The 11,288-nt window shown below is 37.1% G+C and overlaps 2 protein-coding genes across 3 annotated transcripts; one reads left to right on the top strand and one right to left on the bottom strand.

Moving 5' to 3' along the window:
- The first annotated feature begins 2,959 nt into the window (after nt 1-2,959).
- Nucleotides 2,960-8,170, top strand: LOC120714552. Its single transcript, XM_040000817.1, has 12 exons — nt 2,960-3,135; nt 3,491-3,528; nt 3,831-3,915; nt 4,015-4,105; nt 4,243-4,331; nt 4,412-4,539; nt 4,634-4,685; nt 5,525-5,622; nt 5,724-5,860; nt 6,669-6,715; nt 6,881-7,029; nt 7,748-8,170. The coding sequence occupies exons 2-12, from the start codon at nt 3,504-3,506 to the stop codon at nt 8,068-8,070; spliced, it is 1,224 nt and encodes a 407-aa protein (XP_039856751.1). The 5' UTR covers nt 2,960-3,135; nt 3,491-3,503; the 3' UTR covers nt 8,071-8,170.
- Nucleotides 8,165-10,802, bottom strand: LOC120714553 (mitogen-activated protein kinase kinase kinase 2-like). Of its 2 annotated transcripts, XM_040000819.1 has the most exons (4): nt 10,499-10,550; nt 10,330-10,402; nt 9,302-10,211; nt 8,165-8,732 (listed from the first exon to the last, which is right to left on the bottom strand). In XM_040000819.1, exons 3-4 carry the CDS (start codon nt 9,365-9,367, stop codon nt 8,295-8,297), a joined length of 504 nt encoding a protein of 167 aa, XP_039856753.1. In that variant the 5' UTR covers nt 9,368-10,211; nt 10,330-10,402; nt 10,499-10,550; the 3' UTR covers nt 8,165-8,294. The 2 variants fall into 2 exon arrangements, with proteins under 2 accessions (XP_039856753.1, XP_039856752.1); XM_040000818.1 differs by having other exon boundaries at nt 10,330-10,802.
- Nucleotides 10,803-11,288: the final 486 nt, after the last annotated feature.

Here is an 11,288-nt window from a genome sequence, read left to right as displayed (position 1 = left end):
GTAATTAATTTTAATAGTGCCAATACATTTATTTTTTTAATTATTTTATTTGTGAGGATTCTGACTGACTTAATTCAACATCTAGACTAGCCACCTCAGCTACATGCATACCTTTGTGCCAAACCCATGACCTAAACCAAAATTTGTTCTGTGAAATCAGTGACACCAAAAATGTCTCCATTTACCAGAAAAGCAAAACTCAAATTGCTCTTCACATACACACAAAGACACATACACAGAATGCACGTGTTTCCTACAGTCTGTTTATCACCTTGCAGACACAATTCATGCTTTACTAGCTTCAGGGGACTTGATTTTAGAGGAAAAACACTTTATCCATATCACCATATCCACCCACATACACAAAAGCATGAACACCTGCAAAACACTGCTCAGGCATACTGCACACCACAAAAAATAAAATAAAATAAACACTATGCATTCATGTGTACAGAGACACACTTATGCATATAGGAACACCAGTTCTATCAGTAACAGTCAAAATAGCCTGAGGATAAAACATCTCATACAAACTTCCAGGTGGATGGATATGCACTATGTTGTGCAAAATGGCTTTTTTAATATGGTTTGACATTGTGGAACAATATGTGATTTACTAACAATTTAACTTTCACTAAGCTTGAAGTTAAAATTCAAACAAATCAAGCAATGCTAAGATGGATGAAAGCAGTCGTGTTGTGTCTCCTGTAAGGAACTTTTCAAATAAGACTATTTCACCAGGATTTGCAAGAATGATTAAAGTTTGTACTTTGTACTAATTTCTACTAGAAATGTTCTTTATCTATAATTTTCATGTTTCAAGACAATGATCAAGACAAATGATCTTTTGGTGTTACTTAGCTGCCAGCGGAGAAACAAGGGAAGTTGTTACACCTGCGGCAGATGATGGAATGGTCAATTCAGTGTAAAACATTTGCCAGGTACACACATAAACACAGGTGCATACATTTATAACAGCTTGTGACCAAAAGTACCCACACATGCAATGGTCAGTGTATAAACACACACAGGTGCACGCACACACAAGCAAGTCATACCCAGCATTCATAGTGCTAAATACTCACACATGTACACACTTTCCATTGCAGATATTCATGCCAAATAGACAGCTCATTCCCTTGTGATGCCGAGAGTCCAAGGGAGTAAGTCTGAGATCTGTATCAGGGCATTTAAATCAGAAACGGGTGCAGGCATGCTGTCTTTCGTGCTTTCTTTGTGCAAAAAAAAGCACACACACACACACACACACACACACACACACACACACACACACACACACACACACACACACGCATATTTGCACATGTTTTTTTCACTATAACATTATCCAGAAAATCTGTTAACTCTATTTAAGGAGAATTGAATTATCTCCGAACTCTGACCTCAGTGTAGATGTCCTTGTTTGTTACACAGGAAATTGTTTCAGTACCATTAAATACTGTAGTCTCAAGTCAAACCAAGATTAACTTAGTTCACAGTGTTTTAAATTAGTCCCATTCTTTCTTAATATATATCATTTATGACAATGGCTGGAGCAACCAGATGGCTGACAGGCCAGCTGATGTTTATTGTGTCTGTCCCTCATATTCCAAGGTTGGCTTGAGTAGCACAGTAATATAGCAACCTGTCAGGGCAAGCAAGGCAAGCAGTGCTTGTCTAGTGAAATCTGGGCAGTTAAAACCTGCAATCTCCTTTCATCTCAAAGTGTTCTGTCATAAAGGTTTTCAAAAAGCTACTACAAATATAACTTCATAGATACTAGCGTAGGTGGTATAAAAGATTGATATAGCTACCGTGACATGACTCGTTGATTTCTGAAATCCTCTTTTCAGGCTTCAAAATGAGCATTTCTGCTGTCACTATCTTGGTGGGAAAATACGGTTATGATGACGAAGGTGGGTTTGACTATGTAACTGCATACTTATTGGCTATTGTCTGGTGATTGATAAGTCATTAGTAAATTAAGTTTCATACCACAGATAATCCTCCATTTTGAAACTCTGAAAATAGTGTGGCCAAGATTTTCAAAATAGATTAAATTATTTATTTAAAAGTGAGCGACTGAGCCCGTAAAGTTGCAGGGAAGTCTTTACAGAGGTCAAGACATAAAGTCGTCTTCCCACAGACTTCCACAGGACTTGAACTTCTTTGGCACCCACAGCTATCACCATCTGGTGGCCTTTAAATAGAATGCAGGTTTAAGACACTTTCTCAGTGACTTAACCCGGAATAGCTAAATCCAAACATGTTTGTTTGGTTTTTTTTTTTTTTTTTTTCATTTCTGTGAGTGCTGCCGATTAAACAGAATATAAACTACTTAAAATGAACTCAATCTTAAACATCTGCATCAGTAATATTGACCAGTTATGGGGAACTTTATTTTTTTGTGTTAACTAGTAAAATCCTTTAGCTTTTTATCAAATTTACATTTTATAAACTGTCTTTGGCATCTTGGGACAATTACTGCTTTGTGTAGTCCATCATTCAGTGCAGTGACATTGCCATGATTTACGGTGTACATTTTAGGACATCGTCAGGTATCAGACAAAAAATTGTCAGGTGTCAGTTGTCAAAAAAAAAATTGTCAGGTATCAGAAAAAAAATTGTCAGGTGTCAGTTGTCAAAAAAAAATTGTCAGGTATCAGAAAAAAAAGTTGTCAGGTGTCAGAAAAAAAATTGTCAGGTGTCAGTTGTCAAAAAAAAAATTGTCAGGTGTCAGACAAAAAATTGTCAGGTATCAGAAAAAAAATTGTCAGGTGTCAGAAAAAAAATTGTCAGGTGTCAGTTGTCAAAAAAAAATTGTCAGGTATCAGAAAAAAATTGTCAGGTGTCAGAAAAAAAATTGTCAGGTGTCAGTTGTCAAAAAAAAAAAAAAGTCAGGTATCAGAAAAAAAATTGTCAGGTGTCAGAAAAAAAATTGTCAGGTGTCAGACAAAAAATTGTCAGGTGTCAGAACACAAGGTACCAGAGAGAAAATCTTCCTGCAGGTGGCGCTGTTGTCATGTCCCACCCGAATTGATTTCCAAATACGTCATCAACGTGTGACCGTGGGAGAGCGTAAGGTCATTGACCTCACCGGAGTTTTACCGTGGTTCAGGCTCCTAACGACACAAGGTAAGTTTAACTTTTTCTCCCTTTTGTTCATATTTTTGCCACAGTTGTGTTATATTAAGTTGCAGTTATGTTGTGAAAGTTACATATCAGAGACGGAAAGCCAGTTTTGTACGAAACCAAATCAGTACTATTTTTGTCTGGCTAATTCATTCTAGCTAGCGACAGTGGTGAAACGTGATTCAAATTTAAACTGTTCAGTAATTGTTTTGTATACATTTCAGCAAATGGACAAGCTGAAAGCTCACGAGCAGCCTGCATCCTTTCTGTCGCTCTTTTTCTTTATTTCTCTTTTCTATATTGCTACTGTCGGGATATTTTTTGATCCCGATATGTTTTTTTCTGTTGTTGTTTTTAGACTTTGCTGCAATATGTCATCTGACGATGATGAAAGGAGTATCCGACTCTGGCTGGTTCCCATGACTGTACCAAATTTACTTTTTTTTTTTTTTTTTAATTAAAAAAAGAGCATTAAAAATAAATGACTAAAGTACAACTTATTAACTACTGTTCACCTCTTTCATATCAAAGAAGTGTATTTTTTGCTACACATGTTTTATTTGTGGGCACTGAATAGACGATGCTTTTAGTGTAATTGCCACATAAAAAGATTTAGTACTTTACTGGTTAATTACTTATGTTCAGTGTAAGAGGTGGGTGATCAATTAGACTGTTGTTGTTACACTTAACCTTTCAAGATATGATGATAATAACATTGTTCAACAAAGGCTTAAAACAAAAGGAAATCAGCTGTGCACTGAATTCATATGGGCATAAAATAAGGTAAGTCTGCATTTTAACAGTTTCCGTGACAACTCTCTAAAATGACAAAACATGCAGTTTGCATTTAATATAATGTAAGTCTGTGTTGTCTTTTAACAGTGAGAGGCATCTGAGACGAGTTTTAAAACTTCTAGGGTTGAAGCGAAGATGCCCCCAACGACCTTTTACTGAAATCCACAAAGCTGTGGAGGTAAGCGTTAAAACATCAGTGCAAAAAATATATGTTTTCCTGAAGTCTGTGTCATGAGCTATTGTAGAAACAATAAATGTTATTTTCTGTAGTGATTTAAAAAAAAAAATTCAATTGTCTGTTTGTTTGTTTTTTAGAGTGAGATGAAACAGTGGTCTCCTGAACAAGGAATCAGGGCAATGGTAAAGCGGGTAAGGGATGTCAGAGGAGTGCGGCCTTGTTACAGGTTGGTTAAATAGTGTGTATATAATCAAGTGTTCTCTTGTTTTACTGTTGAGCTCAGAGTAAAATCTATTGTTACTGTAGAGACGATGTTGCTAATATAATGAGGTATATGGATGCAAGTGGTCTTCAGAGGAGATCTCCTGGAAAGAATAAAATTCCCCGTCGGAATTACATCAGCCGTGGTCCAAATGACACATGGCACATTGATGGTATTTATTTTATCTTTTCAATTAACCTTCCAAACATGTTTTGATGGTACTTCTGTTGAAACAAATTGTAATTATTATTTGTTGTTTCATATAGGCAATGATAAACTGAAGTTCTTTGGAATGTGGATACATTTGGGGATTGATGGGTAGGTTTGAATATGGCATTCGCTACTTAATTTATTATATTCAGTGATAGTACAAAGTTGCTTCAAGATAAGGATGTGCGGTAAACTGAGGTGTTATCTCTCCTGAGTAGTCTAGGGCAGGGATGGGCAAGTCCAGGCCTCGAGGGCCGGTGTCCTGCAGGTTTTAGATGTGTCCTTGATCCACAGCTGATTCAAATGGCTAAATTACCCTCACAACATGTTTTGTAGTTCTCCAGAGGCCTGGTAATGAACTAATCATTTTATTCAAGTGTGTTTACCCAGGGTGATATCTAAAACATGCAGGACACTGGCCCTCGAGGTCTGGATTTGGCCAAGCCTGGTCTAAGGGACCAAGATAAAGTATGAATAGTGAAGGAGGATTCAAGATGGCGGTTTTTAAAAGGCTTATTTCCTGCTAGTCTTAAAGTTCCATTTCAGACTGGCAGTTAATTTCAGGGAGGGCCAAGACCAACACAACAAACAAAACATCCCTGATATAAAGTAAACAGAATTTAACTCCAAAGAAAATAAAATGTACAATTTACGATAACCTACCTAACCAACACATAAACAGGAGAATACAAGGGATTACAAAACAAAAGGCAGCTCTCCCCTCGCGTCAGTCTGAACACAGTCAAGAGTCACATTCAATTCCAAAGGCATGTAAGCCTACACAACTATGGCAGTCAAAATGGCCGGAGGAACCAGAAACAACGCCTAGACATAATACAATGGAAAACCAGCATACTCTTGGGGAATGTAACAAAAACCAAACATAGTGCCAAAACATGATTAAATCATATGTACAAGTGGCCACTTTTCTGTTTCTTTCTTTTCAGATTTTCCAGGAAGGTTCTATGGCTAAAGGTGGGCACATCCAACCGCAAACAAAACTTTGTGGCCAGATACTTCTTTGAGGCTGTTCAAGAACAGGGTGGTATGCAATATACTAAAAAATGGGGGGTTAAAAAAGATTACATTTTGTTAATAAATTTATTTTTTCATCATTCACTAATTATCTTCAGTTTGTGTCTTTAGGCTGTCCTCAAATGATTCGGGGGGACAGAGGAAAGGAGAACCTTGTTGTGGGTCAAATGCAGATGGCATTTCACATGCGAGATCTTGGGAATCAGGCATGGAGGTGCTTCAGAATGGGGACATCAGTGCACAACCAGGTATGTCTTTAAGCTGGTAAATGACTATTTCTAAAGTAACAACCTGACAACAAAACTGATAATGTCATGTTTCTGTTGTTTAGAGAGCTGAATGTTTCAACAGTTGTTACGGTTCGGCGTTGGTAGTGTATTGTTTTAGGCGTTTTGGTTTGGCCTGACTGTTATGTGTTTCCTGTTTTACTTTGAAAGTCTGTGTTATCTTAGTGTGTTCAGTTTACGTTTCCTTGTCTCGTCAGGTCTAATTTGCCCCAGCTGTGTTTCCCTCCTGTGATCCATTCCCTAATTGCTCCTTCTATGTATTTAAGCCCTGTGTTTCTGTATGTCATGGTCGCGATCTTCCCCCCCGTTGTAAATAGTTTGGCGCCTTGTGTTGTGATGTAAATAAATATCATATTTTGCTTTAAAGAAAACAGTGGTCCATACTTTCGTTTTGGGATTATTTTTGTGGAAGCCCGTATTAGTTTTTTTTATGAGTTCGCCCTCCTTAAGAGCAGTGAGCTTGGGGGCCCTTTCTTTTCTTTATTTTATTTTTTCCTGGGTTGCACGCCGGTTGCCTAGGCCGGGGTGTAACACAGTATTTTAAAGCGGACATGGATTAAGGAATGGCTGACAACATTTGAGGTAAAGCAAATCTTTCACCTGTAAAACCTATTAACAAAGACTAGCCATCCAAATTTCGTTAAACATACGATGGATTAGTTTATCTGAAAACACAAGACCAGAATCTGTGTTTATGTACATCTGTACCTTTTCACTAATGAAATTCTCACCTTCACAACTTGTGTCTTTTTCAAAACAACATGCGTAGGCCATGATGGAGTCTGGGATCCTTGAACTGGACAATCCTGTGCACATGTAAGTCAATATTTTTAGACATGAAAAATAATCAAGCAGCAGTATGAAAGTATGTGGTCTAGGAATGCCTTTGTTTTTTGAGTACTGATTAAAATTTAGCTTTTACTTATTCTACCTCAAAGAAGCAGATGAATATATTAATTTTTTAATTCTCCTTTTTCATAGCAACTGCTTGCAGTACTCACACTTGCCACTGCTTCAAAGAGACTTAAAAACGGAGCAAACAGTTTGGAACACCCATGACATCCGCAAGCAACGCAATGCACCTGGTCCATTTGGGAAACCCGACCTTCTGTTTACCTCACCACCTCCTGGTATGTCATTTGAAAGCCTGTGGGGTTTTATTTTTTTGTTTGTTTTTTAACTTTCATTAGTTTACTTTTACTTTGATATAGCACTCTTCACAGGATAAAAACCACAAAGTGGCTTCACAATAATATAAAACAGATAAACATAAAACAGCACAATCGAACATACAGAATAAATACAATCAAGGAAACGTAATGATGGAGGCAGAGCATTCCATGACCTGGGAGCCACCGCTTTGGAAGATCTATTGCCTCTGGTCTTCTGGTGGGACTACTAACAGCCATTGATTAGATGATCACAGGCTGGGAGAGGGAGTGTGGGGTTCTATAAGATCAGAAATAAAGGCAGGAGCTTCACGATTCGGAGCATTGAAAGTCATTACTAAAATTTTAAAATGAATTTTCTAAAATATACTGGAAGCCAGTGTAATGAGCGTAAAACTGTTATAATGTGCTTTCTCTTTTGTGTCTTCCGAAGAAGCCTACTTGTAGTACAATAAGAGATTTCTGAATTTCTACTGTCAATACTAAAATGGCTTCATATTGACACCTTTAACTAAAAATTAATCTAAATGTTTGAGTGATATTTCCATCTTTAAGTTTCTGTAATAACATCTGTAAACACTGACTGCTTCTTATACAGGTTCTAGAACAGCTTTGTCATTATTCATTTATTTTTAACATTCAAAGTGAACATCTTTTCAATATTGTCTTTCATTCGCAGGATATGGCAATGTGCTGCACATAGTTGACCCAGACCTTTTAGACTATGCCAAGCAATTGATCTGTGAGAGGGAAGAGCCTTCACTGGTATCAAACCAGGAATTCAGAGACATGTGCCAGAACATTTTAGAAAACAGCCAGTTTCCCTGCACACCTGATGGTTGCCTTGCTGCATACCTCATGCTAGTCCAAGAGCTCACAACCGCCATGAACAGAAATGCAGTTCCTACACCTTCTACGTTTGCCGAGGCAAATGACATATACATCTTTCTGAAGAGAGAGAGGATGGAAGGTGCACCAGTAAACATTTCCAATGACCAATAAAATCATACAACAGTGTTTGTTAACATTTATTTATCCTTGTTTAAAATCAACAGGTAATTTGAAAACTGTCTGACCAACAAAATGTACAATAACATGTTGAAATACAATTGACAAGGTGCCATCTTTCATAATGGTTCAGTGTTTCATTTACCACAACTTTTGTTAACAATAATGTAGAACATAATTCACATTGAAAGACTTTTGAACTGCAGACTGTAGCAACATTACCACTTGTAGCCATATCGGCTCGTAAGATCAAGGCCTGACTTGAGAAACTTAACAACATCAGATGCGGAAGGCCTTGAGTCTGGGTCATAGCTCACCAAACCACCAAGAAAACTGTTTTTGTCACTGAGATGTGATAGGGCATGTGGTGGGGTTTTGGTGGCCATTAGTGCAGCCAGTTCTCTTTGTTTTTTAACCATCCACGGAGCGGAACCCGTCAGGATCTCCAGATATGTGGCTCCGAGGGACCACATGTCTGTCTGGAACGAGGCCTCTTCAAACATCAGTATGCATTCAGGGGCCATGTAAAGATATGTGCCACCAGCTGGACCAGTAGCCTGGGCAGTGAACTTACTCCCTTGACGAAGCATCACAGTGTCTCTTATGTTTGCCATGCCCCAGTCTGTCAGGACTGCCTTCTTAGAAGGGTGGTGAACCTATAAGGTATACATATGAGAACTTACCAGGTTGTCTAAAATTTCACAAATGTTATCAAAAATGTCATTCCAAAGACCACAGCTCATAATTGGGGAAAAAAAAAAAAAAACCCTCAAAGCTTTTAGCACCCAGATCACCCAATCACTGCAGATTTATTCTGAGATTGTTTATTATACCCAACATTAAAATTAACAGATTGGTTAATGATCCAACCCGGTTTTATAGTCCTGTGCATTTTTTAAATCCCCATTCCACTTAAGCAAGTGGTACAGACTAATAAAATAATAGAAACTTTCAGTTTGTAAAGCCTAAACTTACAACATGTTTGGGAATTTTGTAGGTGTGCAAGAACCAACATATTTAAGAAAAATTGGACTATTAAAGAAACAATGTAAGGCTTCTTACTTTAAAAAAAAAATCCTTTATATGAATATGCCAGAAAAGTTTCTCATTGTTCAAATGTAGTGTTTAATAGACTGAAGAGAATAAAGTTAAATAAATAATATACTATTTTTATTTTGATCTTCAAAAACAAAGTGGAGAAAAAGAAAAATACAATATGGCTTACCATGACATTTGCTGGCTTTATATCCTGGTGAATGATTCTCTGTGCATGGATGTACTCTACTGCCATGGATAAGTCCAGTGATATGAAACCGGCATCCCCTTCAAGCTATCAAGACAATATATAATATTAATAAAACAATGCGTAGCCAGGTGTGACAATCTAACATGTCTACCACTGGAAATGTATTACTTCAAATAGGATTAGTATTCAAATGCAATTGCCATTTCAATTTCAATAAATTACAATGGGACCTAAGACCAACAAAGTAAATGTTTGGCAGTGACCATCAAAAAGCCCTGATTGCAGTCCTCTTGCGAAACTGTAAGCAGAGGTGAATGGTGTGTGTGAGCAAGGTGGCCAACAAATCTGACTCAGTTACACCAGTCCTGTCTGGAGGACTGGACAGAAATTCCTGAAAAATATTGTAAGAATATTGTAGAAGAAAACCTAAAATGTCTGAACCTCATCCAAGTAAAAAAAAGCAATTCTACCAAAACAGTAAGGGAGCTTATTATTAAAAATTTAAGATTATTCTTTTACTAAGTTGATACTTTTCTGGCATTTGACAATTAAAGATCATTTTGGTAATTCTAAATGGTGGAAAACATGAGAGAAAAAAAAAAAGGAATCAGTCTTTTTATATGTTGTACACAAAGATGGTTTCAAGTACATATTTAAACAAATGCCAGCAATAAAAAGTTCTTTTTTAATATGAGGGTATTAAGATTATTCACATCTACCTAAATGTATTAAACATAAAATTATGAGTATTGGTACCTTCACCAAGCAGCTGTCTGTGTGAAGCACTTGCTGCAGGGTTGCGCAATGAATGTATTCAGCTGCCAACAAAAAGCAGGACTCAGTGCGGGCAACTGCCATGAGTCTGACGATGTTGGGGTTAGACAGTCTCCTAATAAAACAGAAACATGTCCGAATAAAAAAAACAAAATAGAGGCATATTATGTTACAGCTTGAGGAAGAATCGATTTTGACAATGAAAAAAAAAAAAAGTGTGTCAAAGTTCTTACAGTGAAACATTTATCTCATGATGAATGTCGCTGTCCTCCATCCCTTGTTGGCCACACATGATCCTTTTAACAGCTGCTGGAGTACCATGAAAAGAACCTCTATTTTCTTTGCAGTTAAAAAAATTAACTTGCAAGCATTACCAAAAAATTTAATAAAGTGTTGGATTACCATTTTCAAGGTCTTTTTTAAGCTGCTCGTAAGCTTTCAGCTTGTCCATTTGCTGAAATGTATACAAAACAATTACTGAACAGTTTAAATTTGAATCACGTTTCACCACTGTCGCTAGCTAGAATGAATTAGCCAGACAAAAATAGTACTGATTTGGTTTCGTACAAAACTGGCTTTCCGTCTCTGATATGTAACTTTCACAACATAACTGCAACTTAATATAACACAACTGTGGCAAAAATATGAACAAAAGGGAGAAAAAGTTAAACTTACCTTGTGTCGTTAGGAGCCTGAACCACGGTAAAACGCCGGTGAGGTCAATGACCTTACGCTCTCCCACGGTCACACGTTGATGACGTATTTGGAAATCAATTCGGGTGGGACATGACAACAGCGCCACCTGCAGGAAGATTTTCTCTCTGGTACCTTGTGTTCTGACACCTGACAATTTTTTTTCTGACACCTGACAACTTTTTTTCTGATACCTGACTCTTTTTTTTTTTGACAACTGACACCTGACAATTTTTTTTCTGACACCTGACAACTTTTTTTCTGACAACTTTTTTTCTGACACCTGACAATTTTTTTTCTGATACCTGACGACTTTTTTTTTTTGACAACTGACACCTGACAATTTTTTTTCTGACACCTGACAATTTTTTTTCTGATACCTGACAACTTTTTTTTTTTGACAACTGACACCTGACAATTTTTTTTTGACAACTGACACCTGACAATTTTTTTTCTGACACCTGACAATTTTTTTTCTGACACCTGACAACTTTTTTTT

The sequence above is a fragment of the Simochromis diagramma genome, unplaced genomic scaffold, assembly GCF_900408965.1.
Source record: "Simochromis diagramma unplaced genomic scaffold, fSimDia1.1 OVJJ01000596.1, whole genome shotgun sequence".
NCBI lineage: Eukaryota > Metazoa > Chordata > Actinopteri > Cichliformes > Cichlidae > Simochromis > Simochromis diagramma.
This window is presented reverse-complemented; position numbering and strand designations above follow the sequence as displayed.